This window comes from Pan troglodytes, chromosome X, assembly GCF_028858775.2.
Source record: "Pan troglodytes isolate AG18354 chromosome X, NHGRI_mPanTro3-v2.0_pri, whole genome shotgun sequence".
NCBI lineage: Eukaryota > Metazoa > Chordata > Mammalia > Primates > Hominidae > Pan > Pan troglodytes.
In genome coordinates this window covers 13,608,473-13,627,577 of record NC_072421.2, presented here as the reverse complement: position 1 = coordinate 13,627,577, position 19,105 = coordinate 13,608,473, and the positions used below count along the sequence as shown (strand labels likewise).

General features: G+C 39.4%; 2 protein-coding genes across 3 annotated transcripts in view; one reads left to right on the top strand and one right to left on the bottom strand.

Annotated features, from left to right (window-relative positions):
- Positions 1 to 5,277, bottom strand: part of LOC129138878 (uncharacterized) — a 51,292-nt gene extending 46,015 nt beyond the window's left edge. Inside the window, exons 1-2 of the mRNA XM_054677083.1 lie at positions 4,982 to 5,277; positions 1,622 to 1,725 (exon numbers count right to left, since the gene is read on the bottom strand). Coding sequence (XP_054533058.1) covers positions 1,622 to 1,725; positions 4,982 to 5,277 — 400 coding nt within the window. The remainder of the gene's footprint in view (positions 1 to 1,621; positions 1,726 to 4,981) is intronic.
- Positions 5,181 to 14,202, top strand: FAM9C (family with sequence similarity 9 member C). 2 transcript variants are annotated; one of them, XM_001135435.3, is made up of 8 exons: positions 5,181 to 5,291; positions 5,973 to 6,101; positions 6,582 to 6,702; positions 6,881 to 6,912; positions 8,959 to 9,073; positions 9,915 to 10,023; positions 11,328 to 11,415; positions 13,801 to 14,202. In XM_001135435.3, exons 2-7 carry the CDS (start codon positions 6,011 to 6,013, stop codon positions 11,388 to 11,390), a joined length of 531 nt encoding a protein of 176 aa, XP_001135435.2. In that variant the 5' UTR covers positions 5,181 to 5,291; positions 5,973 to 6,010; the 3' UTR covers positions 11,391 to 11,415; positions 13,801 to 14,202. The 2 variants fall into 2 exon arrangements, with proteins under 2 accessions (XP_001135435.2, XP_054532246.1); XM_054676271.1 differs by having other exon boundaries at positions 11,750 to 14,202.
- Positions 14,203 to 19,105: the final 4,903 nt, after the last annotated feature.

Here is a 19,105-nt window from a genome sequence, read left to right as displayed (position 1 = left end):
GGTGACATCCAGGGCCACTGCATGACATTAATAAGCTATAGATGCATTTTCCTTCGTGAAGCCTTTCCTCCACTAAAAAAATAATAATTATATATATAAAATAATACATTAAAAAATTATATTTTGTGACTCTGTTAGTATAAAGATAATATAATCCATACTGAATTATATTAATATTTTCCCTTGTTATTTTTAAGAGAAATTGAAGTAATTTTGTGGTCCCTCAACTCTGTGCCTAAAGGAGAAGTCAGTCCTGTAGATATTGGTCAGATGCTGATAAAAGCACAAAAATTCTTTTTAAGAAATCTAATAATGTCAAATATTTCCCATGTTAAGCTGTTTATCTCTCTTTTAAAGAAAAATATAATGTCTACCAACAAGATTAAAAATGTTGATTTAAGTATCGGAATTATAGTTATCCATATAATATAATATTTGGTGGCACTATTAGATACCAAAATAAGGATGAGAAAATAAATATTGATATGCTCTATTTGTGCTTTAATAATAAAGTGAAAGTCAGCTATTACTCTTTCGGTTACCACTACAGAACATATCGATCTCAAATAAAAACACTAGAGATCTTCCATTCTATAAATCTCTTGAATATGTTGCATCTTATTCCGACTCGTTTGATTACTTCATTGGTTCATCCAGCAAGCATTTATTAAGCACAAACCTTATGCCAGGAATTGTGCTAGGTCTGGCAATACTCTGTGTAAGTATGGTACCTTTTATTATAACTGTGACATTTACTGCTATATTAATAGGCCTATTGTTAGATCATTCATAAGTTGCCATTCCCACACAGTTGCCTCAATTATCCATGACAACAAAGATAAGCCATAAGCCATGGTTACAATAATGTGAAAGTGATTGGAACTTCACCTTAAAAGGTATTTTGTGGATCCTTAGTGGGGTGGAGGAGGGTGGGATTACAAGGAAAGGGTACTGGTATGTCTTGTTAATGATTAGGCTTGTATGGCACATCAATTCCATTCCGCAAGAGCAGGAAAGATGAACAATGTGTTAGGCTTGAGTTTCTCAAACAAGGGGTTTTGAGAAACATAGGGCATTATTAATTTTATATTAAGGCAACCTATTAAGGATCTGAGGCAACTCCTTGTCTTGGGCTTGTTGTTAAAGGTTCAAACTCTTAATTAAATGCATGACCTTGTATAATGAGTTTAGTTTTCAAATTTAGAATCTCTCTCCTCTCCCAGATTGCTGGGAGGAACATATGGCCATGTATATAATGTGCCTGGCACAAAGGGAACACTCATTGAATGTCAGCTCTTCATTTGCTGGAGCCAATCCAACATGTAACATCAACAGTTGACTCAGATGTACTCTGGGATAAATTGTTGTGCAGTTGTCTGTCTTATTCGGGGCATGGGCACAGAGTGCAAAAAGGAGATTACTCTAGCTAAGAAAGCCCTAGCTAATCAAACAGTTACCATAGACCACGGTGTGTCAATCTCAACACTGTTGGCATTGGGAGCCAGATAATTCTTTGTGGTGGGGCTATCCTGTGCATTGTAGGATGTTTAGCAGCATCCCTGGCTTCTACCCACAAGATTCCAGTAGCACCCCCATCCCCAGCTATAAAAACCAAAAATACCTCCAGACATTGCCAACTGTCTCCTGGGTGGGGGGTAAATCGCCTCCAGTTGAGAACACCAACTTAGATGATAACCTTCAGTCCTGGAGACCTGGTAGCTTGTCCTGAGAATCAAAGGAAAGAAGGTGAGTGAAAATGAAATTACCTGGTGGCTTGTAAAGTCCAAACCCTGGAATTCTCAGTGCTGCCTGCACTTTTCTATCATCTGGGGAGATTTCACCATCCTGAGGCCCAGGCCAAACTCCAACACAGTTAATCAGAAACTTAGTGGGTAGGATGGAGGCAGCAGTGTGTTTTGAAATTTCCTGAGTGATTCCAGGAGACGCCAGGGTGGGGCCCCTCTGCTCTAAGCTGAGATGTAATTCTCAGGACTGGGTGGTAGACTTTGCCATTTGATGAGAGGGTCTGAGCCTATGTCTCTACATGTATGCACAGCATTAATTCACGTATAGCAAACACAGCATTTGCTGACAGCCCACCATGTGCCAGCCATGGCGCTGAGTGCTGGAGAAGCAAAGTTGACAAAGACCTGCCCTTGAAAGAATTATAATCTAATTGGAGAGAGTCTTGAAAAGCCCACTGAGAAGGGCCCTGATAGAGTTTGCACAGAGAAGATCATAGGTGAGGGTATTTGTGCAGAGTACATCAGATAAGCCTTTCTGAAAGACATGAATGTTTTCATTCATTCTTAAACAGCTGGAGCCTAGAATTTGCTGCTTCATTCGAGTATAAACTTTTGCTAAGAGTCTAAGAATTGGAGAAAAGGCTGAAATGTGAATGAACATGAAGCCCTCAAACGTCTGGAGGATTATCAGCAGAGAAACTTCCATCTCCTGTGCTACCAGCCCTGTCTGATAAATGAGCAATTTGATTGGCTATTAGAGCGTAAATCACTAATTCAGGCTACAGAGTATGGATGTATACAGTCTTTAACCCAGTGATCACATCTTAGATTTCTAGATGTTTTCAAAATGAACAATTGTTGTTGCCATTTGATGAGAGGGTCTGAGCCTATGTCTCTACATGTATGCACAGCATACATGTTGTTTTCCAACATTTTATTATTAGAAATTTCAAATACACAGAAAAGTTGAAAGAATTTCATGGAAAACATTCATGTTCCCATCACCTAGATTCTGTCATTGACATTTGGCCATACTGTTGTTGCTTATCACATATCTAGCCATCTGTTTGTCCCTCTGTCTGTCTATGAATCCAAGCAGTGCATTTCTTTCAGTTAGTTCTTAATTACAGCAATAGAAGAGCGAGGGCTGCTTTGAAAATTGGTGTTATTTCTACATTTGTTATGAAGCATTATCCTTACTTGTCAGTCAATTCACATAGGGTGGAGTAGGGTGTTGGGGGTAGGAGGGGGTTATGCCTCCAGTTATTAGAAACCAATTCTCTAAATTAAAGTACTTATTCTAATAACTCTTGAGAAATCTCCTTTAAATTTGCTTAAACATTTCCTGTGGTCTTTGTAGATAACCTCTAGTGGGGAAAAAAAATTTGAAGTGACCATGTTTGCCCTAAAGGCTTTGGTTAGTTCACAAAACCTGTTTCCGCAACCCAGAGTTGCTTCAAATAGACTTCCTCCCTTTACAAAGGCTTAATGATTTGTGTATTGAGTTGTTTCTTTCCGGGAGACATCTCACAAATACTCCAGTTGGGAAAAAGAGATAAATTGCTCCATCCAAAAGTTTAAAAGAATTTCTTCAGGGTTTTGTAACTTGGACACTTGGTGTTCTGAAAAGAATGTCTTTGTGCCTATTTAAAATTGCAGAATCCTTTTCAGTTTGTTTCCAGGCTGTTATGCCAAAGAAGTAGCTCTGTAATCCCCATTTGTCTTCACCTGACATCAAATTCCGCTTTGCGATGGAGAATTGTTCCTTGATTTGACATTCTTTTAAAGAAAAATGAGCCAGCATTGAATTCTTAGCTGAATACCAGTAGTTGGTGTATGTGTGTATGTGTTTCCAATTATAGACAGAACCTGGTATAGTACTTTCAGCTGAAATCTCTGATGAAGCATATGAAAATTACATTGATCCAGATGGGATAGAAAGCTGTAAGACTGGTTGCACAAAGCCCTCCGCAAGATTTGTCTTCTTTCTTAATGTTACACATCTTAAGCTCGAAAGAGAGAGAAACCTGAAGCAATCATGGCTTAAAATTCCCCAAGATGTCTCATTGGCTAATTTGGGTACCAAGTAGATTGTGGGGAAATGGGGACAGCTGGTGGTATTTAGTGTCAGTAATTAGGGATTCTCTTTAGGTTATAGAGAACTCTTAGATACAAAGGTGAGCTGCCTTGTCAGGGAAAGATGGCTTCCAACCCAGCTGTGGAAATAATCGGGCTGGGCACGATGGCTCAAGCCTGTAACCCCAGCACTTTAGGAGGCTGAGGCGGGCGGATCGCTTGAGCCCAGGAGTTGCAGACCAGCCTGGGCAACATAGTGAGACCTTATCTCTGCAAAAAATAAACAAAATTGGCCGGGAGCGGTGGTTCATGCCTGTAATCCTAGCACTTTGGGAGGCCGAGGCGGGCAGACTGCCTGAGCTCAGGAGTTCGAGACCAGCCTGGGCAACACGGTGAAACCCTGTCTCTACTAAAATACAAAAAAAAAAAAAAAAAATCAGCCAGGCGTGGCGGCGTGCGCCTATAGTCCCAGCTACTTGGGAGGCTGAGGCAGGAGAATTGCTTGAACCAGGGAGGCAGAGGTTGCAGGAAGCCGAGATCGTGCCACTGCACTCCAGCCTGGGGACAGAGTAAGACTCTGTCTCTAAAAATAAATAAATAAATAAAATAAAATTAGCTGGGCATGGTGGGACATGCCTGTAGTCCCAGTTACTTGGGAGGCTGTGGTGGGAGGATCCCTTGAGCGCGGGAAGTTGAGGCTACAGTGAGTAGTGATTACACCATTGCAGCCCAGCCTGGGTGACAGAGCAAGACCCTGTCAAAAAAAAAAATAAATAAATAAATAAAGAAGAAAAATGAAAGAAAAGAAATGACCACATCATGAGAAATCTAGACATAAAGTCTTTAACTTTGTATATCCACTGCAGAATCATGCAATGCCCAGTGTGAGGGAATGGAGTAGGATAGGAGAAAACTACCTGCCCCTGCTGGGAGTCAACAATTTTCTTAGATAAAACATAAAAGCACAATCCATTGCTAAAAAGGATGCAGCTGGGCGTGTTGGAAGCACACAGGACATGGGAGGGAGCCGGGGCTCCACCTGCAGGGTGATGGCCATTCCACCCAAAGGGGCAGGAGTGGCTGGAACGAGCCTGGGGGCAAGGTCCTAGGCCCCGTTCACTTGGCCTCCATTCCTTAGGGCAGGGTCCCCTGGCACTCACCACTCCCGAGTCCTTGCTTCCTTCACCAGGATGAGGAGCTGGAATATCGTGGGGACAGAGGCCTCAGAGAGCCACCCAATGAGTCCACAGCAGCCATGGACAGTCCGTGAGGGGGAGGCTGTGCCTGCAGGGGGCGTGGCCCCCTGCCGCCCGCCACCTGCATGCGCACTGAGCCGACCAATCAGCGAGGAGCGCGGGCAGTCGGGGCGGCTGCTGCTCTCGTGAGAACAGAGGACCCAGGCCCTCAGAGGAGCTTCGTGGTGCCAGCCTCTGCAGGTCCTCTGAGGGAGCAACATCAGGGCTCCCTCAGGTGAGACGCCCTCGGTGGGGATGCGGGAAGGCGGGCCAGAGGCCCTTTGGGGAAGAGGGTGTGAAGGGCGGGGCAGCCAGGCTGATCTGTGAGGAAATGGCCCAGGCATTGTCGCCTGGGGCCTGGGTCAGGGCAGGGAGTTGGAGCTGCCTGAGTGGTCCCCAGGACCCAGGAGGGTCCCGGAGGCCTGTGCATGTGTGCAGCGTTTGGGGGGCGGTTGGGGGGTCAACGTGGGTCCGTCTTGTCTGGCCGCCCATCAGGACGGGATACTTGGGGTCACCAGGGGTCCCCTGGGCGTCCAGGCTGGCGAGTGGGCAGTCCCTGCCCCTGTCAGAAACAGGTGCGTACCGGCTCATTCCCATGGAGATGGCTGGGGAGATCCTGTGTCACCCCGCGGCCCTCCCGACTACACTGGGTCGCTGGGGAACCCAGGGGCAGGGCCAGGCTCTGTCCCAAGGGCACTGCAAGAATCCCGCAGAGGCCGCGGAATTCTGCGAGCTCTGCAGCCAGCCCCGGGGAAGCGCTGGACGGGCCAGGACAGGAGGGGATGATGGCATCTTCTCCGCGTCCCCTCCTGCTCCCACAGGAGACCCGGGGCGCCCTTGAACCTGCGATCCTGATGATTTTCATTTAACACGCCTCGTTTCCTTAGTTGCCTTAGTGTGTCTTTGCACTCACCAGGTTCAGAGGTCGCCTCTAGCTTCCCAGGCCAGTCAGCCATGGAGCCCGTGGGCAGGAAGGGCAGCAGGATGGCTGCCAAGGACCAGTTGGAGGTTCAAGTTATGGCCGCCCAGGAAATGGAGCTTGCAGGTAAACACAGCCCAAGGGGACCTAGAAGAAGGTGCACGCCCAACAGTCTGTCTGCTTTCTGCGCGGGGGGCACATGGGCAGCCCGAGGCCCCCGGCCCCTTCGTGGCTTTGGAGCTCACCGTGCATGTGCTGAGATGCCCCAGGTTTTCAAAGCAGGCTCAAGGGCCTTAGGCTTCCCGTGGGAGGCTCCCCCTCATAGCAGGGTTACAGATGCTCTCAGAGCAGCTCTTCTCCATGGATGCGGTCCTGACATCCAAGGGATCTGACCTGTGAACGTTGTTTACTGGGACTTGAACCCGAAGGGCTTCCAAAAATGCCTCCGTAAAATGGTTAGGAGCCGGCGATTCCATGTATAGCTCTGCGGTAAAGCTTTAATTGGCGGAGAGCCAAAAAAGTCTACAAATAGTACGTTTCTCTATGAAAAATGCCCACAACAGCGTCTTCCTCTAAAAAAGGTTTGTCTTTTTTATTTTAATGCAGGAAAGGATCCAGTAAGTCATGAGCATGAGGAAAGAAAACCTGTTACAGAGACAAAGGAGGGAGATGTAACTGATGAGCATGGGGAAAGAGGATCTTTTGCTGAAACAGATGAACACACGGGGTAAAGTGTTTAAGTCCCTTTTGCCTGTCAGATAAGGTCTTTTAGGAAAAGTCAGCTTTGGATCATGTCATCACTGTTATGTTCTATGCAGAACATTTCACACAAGACATTTCTTCCCAACAAACAAGGCCTTTTGTGTAGCATTATGTTAAAATTTTGTTGCAACTTTTTGTTACAGGGTTGATACCAAGGAGCTAGAAGATATTGCAGGTATGTTTTACGAGCTATTTGTGGTTTATGAAAATTGTTTTCAACCATACAACCCTTACAGTAGGTTATATGAATTAGTGGATGACAAGACTGTCTTAAATGCCTTCTTCTCATATATAGCATTTAATGTAATCTGTTTAATAATTTTTCTTACTTTTTTAATTGTTGATATGGAATGTGAGAATGCTTCTAATAATGGTGAAGCAAGAGGGGTGGCTTTTCTTTCATACACGTGGAAATTTAATTGTTTGGGGGATATTAGAGGACATTGGAGGAGAAACAGCTCTATTCGTTCCTTTCAGTGTACACACATTAAGTCATATATCAGGTTTTTTTTTTAGCTTTTACTTTATGTTTGGGGGTACATGTGCAGGTTCGTTATATAGATAAATTGCGTGTCACAGGGGTTTGGTATACAGATTATTTTGTCACCCAGATTATAAGCATCGTACCTGATGGGTGGTTTTCGATCCTCACCTTCCTCCTACCCTCCAACCTCAAGTAGGCCCAGGTGTGTGTTGTTCACCTCTTCCTGTCCGTATGTACTCAGAGTTTTTAATATGAGGTTTTCATCTTCCTAATTTAGCTATTGTCACAACTTTCTAATTTTGTTTTCTTTAAAGTACCAGAGAAAATTGAATTCTCTAAAATGATGATTTTCTATTATTATTCCAGTAATAAGCTGTGTAGTAGAAAAGGAAAGACAACTTTTCTACCCAGTGAGAAGCATACAATTGGATCCAAAAACTCATAAACTTTATATTGCCATGTGAAATATTAGTTGCACTGTTATGGGACCATATTTTCAAAAAAGTTTGAGAAAATTTCTGTAGAGATTATGAAGACAATACTCTTATTTTTAAAAAGCTTACTTTAGTTTTCAGCTCTTCTATAGCGATAATTCATATAAGCAGTATATTTGGAAAGCTTTGCTCTATTTGGTGGTGACAAAGTGCCGGTTTTGTCTAATACAATGAGCATTATAGATGGATACTGTATGTAAAAAAATTTGTATTATGGTGCAGCTCTTTTATGATTGCTCAAAACTATTCTCAGCAATTGATGGTAGATCTCTCATGTGAAACCATGTTTAGGAAAGCATTCCTTGCAGTATTACAGTTTTCTGAAACACTGCACTGTGGATAAAAATGTCATATAAAAAGCTCTCAGAAAATATTTCAAATGTGTTTTGAATGTATTTATCTATTTAAATCTAAATGTTTACACCCATGGACATTGCTTCTTTTATTAAAATACAGTTAATAGCATCAACTATTGATTAAAAATACTTTTTTATTGTGTATTAAGTTATTTCTACCCTTTTGATGGTCTTATTAAATCAGATACTTTTTTGTGCTTTACATAATGAGTTGTGACAGTATTTCACGGAAACATGTCCTTTGAATTGTAGGACATTTTATAAATGTAGAAATTAAAGTCTGTGGCTGGGCACGGTTGCTCACACCTGTAATCCCAGCACTTTGGGAGGCCGAGGTGGGTGGATCACGAGGTCAGGAGATCAAGACCATCCTGGCTAACACGGTGAAACCCCGTCTCCACTAAAAATATAAAAATTAGCCGGGCGTGGTGGCGGGCGCCTGTAGTCCCAGCTACTCGGGAGGCTAAGGCAGGAGAATGGTGTGAACCCAGGAGGCGGAGGCTGCAGTGAGCCGAGATCGTGCCACTGCACTCCAGCCTGGGTGACAGAGCGAGACTCTGTCTCAAAAAAAAAAAAAAAAAAGAAATTAAAGTCTGTGTTTGTAACCCTTTCTGCACACTTAAAAAATAGAAACTTTTAATTATTTGCTTTTTTTCATCATCTGTCAATTAAGTGATTTGCTGTTATACCAACTGAAATTGGAATACTAATACCTGAAAGGTTTTACATAAAGTAAGTAAATCTTGCTTTTTGAAATGATCTTTGCATTTTACATTTTAAACGTCCTTCTGATATTGCTGAACCATCAAGTCCCATATTGATTTTAATATATGCAAAGAAACTACTTTTCAACATGAACATTTAATGCATATTCATTTACTATCTAGCTGACACTAAAGAGCATCTTGCTGCAAAGAGAAAAAGGATTGAAAAGATTGCAAAAGCTTGCAGCGAAATAAAGAACAGAATTAAAAATGTTTTGAGAACAACACAACTAAAAAGGTATGATTGTTGGCTTTTTTGAATAATGATATTTATATCATTTCTTTGTATTCATTGGTGCAAATAATTTCCAGAACTATCCTGTACATATTGGTGTCTCTAGGGAACAACATATTTTACTTGATTGTTCCGTAAACAGGTAAGTTTCTTTAGTTTTATAACCTCAGTTTAACAGAATTGAGAGATATTACCTAGAAGCCAATGAAGATGACCTCTTTCTGCCTTCCAGATAAAAAGTCTTCCTGTAAAATTAATGTTTATCCATTTCTAGAAATACGGTAGGTGAATATAAGATAAATGTCTTCAACATTTAGTCTGTAGATTCTTAACAATATTCAATTATGTAGAAAGGGATAACCTTGTGTTGTAAATAAGTTATTTATTTTAGTTAAATTGTTTTCACTATTCCTTTTAGATCATTGTCGTGCCAAAGTGGAGAAATAGTTAAGTGAAGTATTTCTTTCGGGAAATCTTACAGGATGAATGGCTATGATATTCTTGCACCTCCTTATGAGAACGCATATGTTATTTAGTAAGAAGAAATGAAAAGTAAACTGCTCTTGAAGAAAAAGATTGTTTCTGGGAAATTTATAGTGCAGTAAACCCTCCTTTGTCTTCAGCAGGTAAAGAATGTAAGATAGCTGCTCTAGTAGTCAGTTAGGAAGGGATCCTTTCAGAATGACAGTAACTCATTTCACCTTTTCCCAAAAAGAAGATTTCAGCTGCTATTACTCCCTTGCTACTTTATAGTACAAACTATGTCAAGTCAGTTTTGGTTTGAATAGGATTAATTTTTCATCCCTCTATGACGTATGACCTTGTTACTTATTATGTGTTACAGGCAGAAACGTGATTATAGAATTTCTCTGAAGTTGCCGAATGTCCTTGAAGGGGTCATCACAGATGAGCAGAAAGATGAGGAAGGAGATGGAGAAAAGGAAGAACAAATTGTTGGTATCAGGCTTAGCTTTATGATTAACCTATTGTATCAATGTCTCAGGTAGTAATAGTTCATGCAGAAATCCAGCAAAGAAGGAAGAGAGCATGAGCCCAGAGAGGGTGGCCCATTAGTGGACTCATGGACTAGGGGAATATAATTGCCATGCAGCATTAGGGGTCCAACTGAAGTCAGCATCATAGTGATGAAGAAGTTAAAGTGAACTCAGTTGGCATATTTGTGCAAGAGCAGCTGTAGGGTTGGAATTTCCTGGGTTGGGGTGTAGCCGAGCATGTTGATAGAGGGAGAGTTGGACAGGGCATAGAGGCAGGGATGGGGTTATGATGACTGGCTGTGGAATTTCAGCTGGGGCTGAGTTACCTGAGCACATGGGGGTGGGGCATTGGGCAGTGAAAAGTGCTCCATTCAATAGGCGTCAGGTCCCGACAGACTCCTGAGCTGTAGTACTGAAGTGAGTGACCTACAGTGGCAGGAAGGTAGTGGCTGTATGTTGGGAAGATGGAGAAACAGCTGAGTGCAGTGGTCAAGGGCTGCGACTCTGGAGCCCCACTGCTTGGGATCCAATTCCAGTTTGACCATTGCTAGTTCAGGAACCATGGGCATATTATTTATCTCTGTGCTAAAGTTACTTTATATACGAAAGGAGACATGGTGAGGGTACCTATTTCAGAGTTGTTTGGAGGATTAAAGGGTTCCTATGTAACGGGTTTATTTAAATTTTTCAGGATGCGATCTGACCCATGGTTGCTGTTTATCATTGCTATTATTAATATTATGTAGATACTGCAGTCACTGGGAATGACAAAATTTAGGGGATGACTGTGAGTGCCACGTAGAGGAGAGGAGAACACTATTGTTGGAGATTAGGTCAAGGTGCAGAAAGGCAATCATTAATGGAAGGTTTATCTATGTACATATTGAAATGACCAAGATTTAACAGGTGTTTAAAATCTTAGTAAGAAAGAATGTTTCTTAGTTAATTTCTGTATAGATCTTACCTATCTGTGGTCAACAAATTATAGGAAGGGTCATCAAATACTCTTCATTTGAAATCAAGAATTAAGACGTATGTGTTGAATATGTATAAGAAAGAAAATTCTTTACTCCATGACTGATGAAAAAGGTTATTGTTTTAGCACATGAGTGGTGAACACAATTGTTTCAAATTGGTCATAAACGTTGTCTAAAAGAAAGTGTTCAGAAGTATTGATTTAAAGAGTATTTCTTTAATGCAGAATGTTTTATAAGTATTAAAATTTACCCAATTTTAATCAGTTTTTTGTTTTGTGCCTCTAGAAAATATTTCAAGAGCAACAAAAGAGGTGGCAACAAGATGGGAAAGGAACTGAAAGAGATTGAGCCACCACACGAGCAATTCACAAAGGTCTGTTCTATTTGGTAACACAATACGTTCTTATAAAATACAACACATGCATAAAAATAGAAGACAATCTGCTTGTTTCTGAATGTATGGAAAGACATTTTGGTTATACATTTTAAATTACTTACCATTTTCACTTTGAATGTGTTGTTCCAGATTTAACATAATTAGTAAATAACATAAAATAACATAAAACAGTATTTTTAGGATTCATGAATAGTTTTCTAGGAGTTATTTAGAACAGGAAAAGGTAAATTGGAAATTTTACCTAGAAATATACATCTTGTGTATAAAAATTGATACCTTATGAACACATTAATGAAGACTTTATTTTCAGTTTTTAGGAGATCAGCGACAAATCTTTAGTGGGAGGCAGAAAGTCCATAAGTCCTTTCTGGATGTCTTTTTTACTTGTGTTGTTTCAAGAGTTTTAGTTAAATAGGAAGTAGGCAAATGTAACTCTTTTGTTTTCTGCTGTAATGTAGGAGTGTTTTATGGCATATTCACTTTCAAAATTATTAGTGACTAGTAATGGTTTTACATGACAATTTGTAATCATAAGAGATGGTTCAGATGTATAACAGAATGGGAAAGCCAGCAGATTATTAACATGTTGTGAATTGTGAATTATCTGCTGTCGTACAGCACATTAGCAAATTGTCATCGGACAATGACCTCTTCTTCATGTAGATGTATATTATTTAGGAAACAATGGAATTCCCTTCTGGGAGGTAAGATATTCTTTTTAATAACCTTGTGGAAAGACATGTTCATATGTCACTCCTCTACACTAACTGAGATGTGTTAAATAAACTGGGAAAAGAGTTTGAAAATAGAATTTTCAAGCAACTCAAGGATTATCTATACACAAAACAGTTATTTATATAGAAGTCACAAGTAGAGAACATGTTGCTATAATGTTCCCCAGAAACCATTTATTAATTGGTATGAACATGAGACTAGAAAAGTTTTCCTGTCAATGTTAATGCTACATGTTACCACTTAGGGTAGGAACTTCGGTATCATCTTGGACTCTTCTGAGTCCATTATCTTTCCCATACAGTTTTCATGAGGCAAGTTTTACTCTGCAATGGTCCTTAAATTTCTTTTTTTTAAATTGCCACTGAGGCAACCCTAGTTCAAGAACTCATTCTTCCTTGCTTGTACTATTAAACTCTTTTCTGAGTTCTCTCTTCTCTTCTGAGCCACCCTTCATTGATCAGAAATACTATCTTCCGAAAACTCTTCCCTTCCTAAAATGCTTCTAGCCCTTCACTCTTCCCAGCCTGTCAGTGGTATCCACATGTCAGTTCTTAGATATTCAGAGACTCTCCCCTTTACATGACCCCCTCTTAGGCTTGTTTTACTGCCTTCTGTCTTTCTTCCCGCCTCTCCAGGTTGACAGCCTTCTCTGAACGACCTCTCCATTACTCTCATGCTTTGCTCATGCTCTTCCCTCACGATGCTTTTAAAGTCCTTTTTTTTTTTGACCGATTGAAATCTTTTGCCAACTAAGTGGACATCAGTCTCCATTTTTGGCTACATGTCCGAGTGAGTTGCTCTTCCACAGCAGTTACATAAGTTTTGTATTATTTTTTTTATTCGTGCATATTTGCTCATGTCACAGGAATATGGAAGAGATTGTGTATTCATTTTTTACATCTTCCTCAGCATTAACATACCACTTTTTAGGGAGTAGGAACTGTTGAACTATTTGTTGAGAGAATAGTATATATTTCAAACATAGTTATGTTTTCTCTAACTTGATGAGGTCATGTCACAGAGCATTTTATCCCTTCAGTGGAAACCATGTTATGTCGACTATTAGTGATAACAAATGGGTCGCTATCTGGTGAAAAAATATGGTATTTCATTATCTAAGACTACCAGTCTTTTTCTGTTTTTGCTCCATCTTGACCATAACATATTCATCAAACCATTTTCTTCAAGCAAAGTACATGACTGTTGGACCTGCTATAATAATATTTCACTAAAATCTGGCATTAAAAATTTTAAGTATTTGGAGCTCCATGTACTGATTACAGTTTTTAAATTTGAAATAAATAACCAGCATCCTTTGAATATTAAAAGCTGTTTCCTTTTGACATTTAATTTACTCTCTTTAAAATGTGAGTTGTAAAGTGATGGTTTGTCAGTGAACTAGACTTTTTGTTTTAGAGTGTGAGGACTTGGAAGAGTATAATGAAAGCCCTCTTTTTGGTGAAGAGAGTCAACTTAAAAAATAAATTGCCACGTTCCAAAATAATATTGTGGTAATTGTAAGTAGTGCATATTTTATCTTAAAAACTCAGGATTGATGTAAGCACTGGAATATTTTATTTGTAGAAATGTGTATCGCAATTACTTAAATTTATTTTTTTGAAACAGCTGCAGCAAGAGTTGGCACTTATTCAGATGTATCTTCAACCTCTGTTATTCTGATGACTGACGAAAGAACTTGAACCTATGTTATATGATACAAGCATAACTTGAGCTACACTAAACCACATGACAGTGTTTAGTTAATTCTTGTATAAATTAGTATATCTCTTCTATTATTAGTCTGTTTGTTAAATGCCAGACCACGTTTCTATGATCTGTTGAATGAACCCTAGACAGTTCTGTGAGAAAGCAGCAATTGCACAGTTACATACACAGTCAATTAAATTTTAACATTAAAGATAATTTAGTTTTAGGTTTGGCCTCTGTGGATCTGTATCAGTTCCAAAATGTGGAAAGCACGGGCATGGAAAAGTACATTTTTCTCTAATAAAAGAAGACAAACCCTTATTTTATCTGTGCATTCTTTGTATTTACTCATTAAGTTAAAGAAGCAATTCCAATGAAAGCAAGACTTCAAAAAATAGATAAACTCTATGGCCTTTCAAAATTATTAAAAGTACCTTAACATCTGTGTTCTTGAAAAAATTAAACTACCATAAATGATTGAGACAACTGAGCAAGATATATTAATATCAGTGCTGAGCCACCGGCTTCTGGGTATGTCATTTCCACAGACATCAAATTGCCATTTAGTTTGTTTTGGTCCACCATTCAGTGATATCTCCCCTTAACATTGATTCAAAGTATTTTATTAACATTTATGTATGCTTACAATTATTTCACATCTGTGGCAAGGTAAATTATGTAGGGTGCTTTGTTTTTCGAGTTTAGTATTTGTGGAGTATGTGGAAGTGTAAGTATACATGCATCTAAAAACTCAAGTGATGAATTCTCCTACCTTTCCTTTTGTAATGTGCAGTTGTTACATGTAACAACATACAAAATGTTCATTTGGAAACACTTTATTTAGTAAATATGAAATTCAGAATATATTTGGAGTAAGTCAGTTAAATGTATTCTTTTGCTGAGTTTCTGAAATTCCATTCATGAATTGTTCAAAACACAATACTCCCATTGGGAGGAGAGGAGCGACTTCCTCTCATTTTTCCTTGTGCTTTTTATTTTAATTGGCCCCTATATACCACTCTTGTTTTTCTAGGTTTTCCAAGTTTAAGAAAAAAAGAAAAACAAGTTCATTCAGATTCTGTTTTTCTGCCTGCAATCACTTATGCAGGAATAAGTGAGTCCTTATGGGGAGCATTTAATTCCTAAAGTTTGCATTTTCATAAAGGATTTTCCTTTTACCCAAAGCATGTGTTGGTGTATAAGTCTAACTACTACTTCAAGTTTCTAAGAAGATCCTCATTTGAGATCTGCAGAGGTCCATATGAGAGTTCTATTATACACACTGGGCTATATAACGGTTTATTCCATAGTGGAAGGACAAGAATTAGGACACAATGTACTTAGTGATGAAACAGTTGATATTTATGCCACCCCTTACCACCTCAAATGAGTAAAGGTGTACTTTAAGTCACTTTGGCAGATATTCTGAAGGGAAGAAAGTTTTTGTCCTTAAAAGTTATTAGGGGTGTGTGTATGTGTGTGTATAAATGTGTATATATATGTGTGTGTGTGTGTTTATGTATATATGCATTACACTTATCTATACATATATAATATGCATATACGTATATGTGAATATATGCACACACATACACATATATATGACTTTATTTTTTAGAATTGTTTTTAGTTCACAACAAATTGATCTGAAGGTCTAGAGATTTCTCATTTACCCCCTGTTCTCCTACCATAGCCTTCCCCACTATCCATATCCCCCACCAGAGTGGTGCCTTTCTTACACCCCATGAACTTACATTGACATATCATTATCACCCCAAGTCCATAGATTACTTCACTGTTCACTCTTGGTTCCTTTTTTTTTAGTGACTATTTTTCTCACATCACCTGTGCTATAGTCTCTGTTTTATTTTTCATAAAGAGAACATTTAATTTGTACTTTTTTGTGACTATGAAATTTTAGGTTAGAATATCAGAAACAAGTCACACTAAAACAAATGTAAAGATTCACTTTTCTCCCGAAAATGGTAAGACAGATAACATTTATTTATATATGCTTGAAACGTTGCAGTTAGTGCTTTTAAATTCTAGATTGAAGCACATATTTTCTTTTGTTCCATAATAAACGCCCCCTTTGAAGAATGGCTGATATCAAGAGCATCATGTCTCGTAATACTGTCTCACTCAACAGCTGAATGTTGAAATGTACACTCACAAAGCACTAAATATATCCTTAGAACAATGATGTACTGAACAAAATTCAGAGTTCAAACGCAAAGACAGCTCCCAAGAAAGTTTTCCCACAGACCAGTGGCAAGTCCTTTCCTTCAGCAACTGAAACCCAGGAGATACAGAGTCTCTTGCCTCTGCCTCTTGGAGAGGGTTTCTTTTGATACCAGAGGGAAAGGGCCATCTCATCTCCCTGATGTTAGTTAAAATTTCATCTTGGATTGATAGGTTAATATCTTTGTAAAGATATCTAAATTAAGGTGATCCAGTCAAATCACAAATACTTGACTCACTCCTTAGGAGGAGCTTAACTCTGCCCTGAATTTCTGTGCACACACCTGATTTATTGCACTCACAGTACATAAGCTCTGAGATGTAAAATTGAACCAGAACCAGACAGCGCATTGCATTCTTATCCAAGTGAATCAGGGCTCTCTCAGCACTGCTCACCCAAAACACATTGAAATCAATTCTTTTTATTCTTATTTATTTGTAAAACAGACAGTGATGATGGTATCTGTGTCAGAGGGTTACGGTGAGTGTCAGAGGAAACAATGATGGTGAGAAGGTTAGACACATGGTACATGTTGAATAAATGTTAGCTATTAGTTATCAATATCTTCATGATTTTTATTGATATGTAATAGTTGTAAATATATATGGGGTACATGTGATATTTTGATTCATGAATATGTAAAGATCATATCCGGGTAGTTGGGATATTCATCATCTCAAACTTTTATCATTTTTTGTGCCGAGAACATTGCAAATCTCATCTAGGTATTTTGAGATACAGGATAACTGTAGTTACTCGAGTGTGCTATTGAACACTAGAACTTATTTCTTCTCTCTAACTGTATGTTTATACCCATTGTCCAGCATTTCTTTTTCCCTGACATCCCTCCTACCGTTTCCAGCCTCTGGTAACCACCATTCTACTCACTACCTCCCTGAGATCAATTGTGTCCAGGAACGAATAGCAAGTAAGTGGTAAAGATGGACTAGTTGATAGTTAATAACCATGACTGGCCTATTCTTTGTCTGCTGTACTTTCTTTCCTCTATGTGTAGCAAGTGCCTGCTTACTCTTTTAAGACTTGTGTCAAAGACCACCTAATTCTTTACCTTTTCTGGAATCTGTTAGTTCTCAAACAAAATTGTGTCCCTTTTCCTCTCTTTTAGTGGTTGTGTACCTCTCAAACCCCATATTGTGGCTGTTATTTACTTAACTGTTACCCTTGAGAGTAAAAATTTTATCATAGTCCCAGTCTTATTTTTGGAACCTGGTGTGTTCCCACCCATACAAGAGGTGCACAATACACATGTACTAAATAAATGAATGATTGGCCATTTGAAAGAACACTGAATACACAGCAATTCTCCAATCTCTGTGTTTATGCAAACACAAGAATTAATTTTATTTGCCTAATTCAAACATTACCTTTAAATTATTCAAAATTCCCATTTTCCATGAATTAACCAGACATCCTTTGTTGCTACATTTTCACTAATTAACCAGTTAAATATATTTTGCCTTATATCACTTTAAAAGAGCATATCGAACAAAATCAGACAGCTTAGGTAGTTATGTCTCTTGAGCTCACTATTTTAAGGAGTGAAGTTCACCCTGCCACTTGCCTACCTGTCTCAGTACTCATACACTTGCATCCATGTCCTGCTAATGTACATTAAATCAAATATCCATACCTGCTTTGAAGTGTGCCCTAGTCAACAAACAGGTCACTTGGTTATCATTATCTTCCATCCAGGATCAAGATAAAATAAGTGCCAGAGAAAGATGTCTTACAGAGATTCTCTCAATGTATTAGTTACACATAAACAAATTAGTTACTGGAGCACACATTCCTATCTTTTAGAAAGAGAAGACCTGTTAATAGTTGAGAGCGAAGAAAATCAATTCTTGTTGAGCCAATAAATGTCCCTTCTGGATAGTTTACATTGCCATTAAAGCATAAAGTTGCCATTTTAATCTGTCAGCTGCTTATTTCTTGCATGAGCTATTATGGCTTTTTAAATCATATCTTTTGGCCAGGCACAGGGGCTTATGCCTGTAATCCCAGCACTTTGGGAGGCCAAGACGGGCGGATCACTTGAGGTCAGGAGTTTGAGACCAGCCTGGCCAACATGGTGAAACCCTGTCTCTACCCAGAATATAAAAAATTAGCTGGGTGTGGTGACACACGCCTGTAATCCCAGCTACTGGGGAGGCTGAGGCAGGAGAATCACCTGAACCCGGGAGGCGGAGGTTGCAGTGAACCGAGATCGTGCCACTGCACTCCAGCCGGGCGACAGAGTGAGACTCCGTCTCAACAAAATAAATAAAAATAAATCATATTTTTGGTCATTTGCCAAGTGCTTGGCTGTTGGGTACACACGGAATAAATTATCCAGTAAAAAACATCTCAGATCTTTCCAGCTATTTTTGATCAGGTACACCTGTAAATCTTAAAAAGCCTGTAAAGAAATACCTAAATAATACATTGGATATAAGACATAGGACAATAGTAACTGAAGGAAATTGCGATCGTTAGGGGGGAAAATCCTTAAAGGCTTAAAATTCTACTAGGTGGTAACCACTGTTTATACACACATGCATTTCCCTCTTCATATTTGGGAAACTGATGGTCGTGTTTCCTTTTTAGGGTGGAAGAAAAAATTCTCCATTAAGAGAAGGGAAGGAAAATATAGGAAAAAGAACCATTCTTTGAAGGCACCTGTTGTCCAAATCATGAGGAAGAGCTTGTAGTTCTGAGTTGCACAAAGGTGCTTTAGTTGTTTTTCTGTAGGATACTAGAGGAGGTCAAATGTTACGTGATAGCTGTGTCCTCAGACCCAGTGTAGGAGATGGGTAAAAAATGTTGATTGGATAAATGTGTTACTTTGCTAGTTCATACCTCTCTGAACCTGTCTTGAAGCCGCTGTGGGAAAAATGTCTCCATCTTTTCTTTGTTCTTCGCCATTCAATCTATTCATCTACTGCTTGAGAATGTTTTTGCAATAACAAATCTTTGAGGTTT

Bases quoted from the DNA above. Each gene is read 5' to 3' on its own strand.
- FAM9C (XM_001135435.3), top strand. From the start codon at position 6,011: ATGGAGCCCGTGGGCAGGAAGGGCAGCAGGATGGCTGCCAAGGACCAG. The intron at 6,703-6,880 runs GTAAAGTGTTTA...TTTTTGTTACAG, and splicing joins GAAACAGATGAACACACGGG to GGTTGATACCAAGGAGCTAG. The intron at 9,074-9,914 runs GTATGATTGTTG...TATGTGTTACAG, and splicing joins AGAACAACACAACTAAAAAG to GCAGAAACGTGATTATAGAA.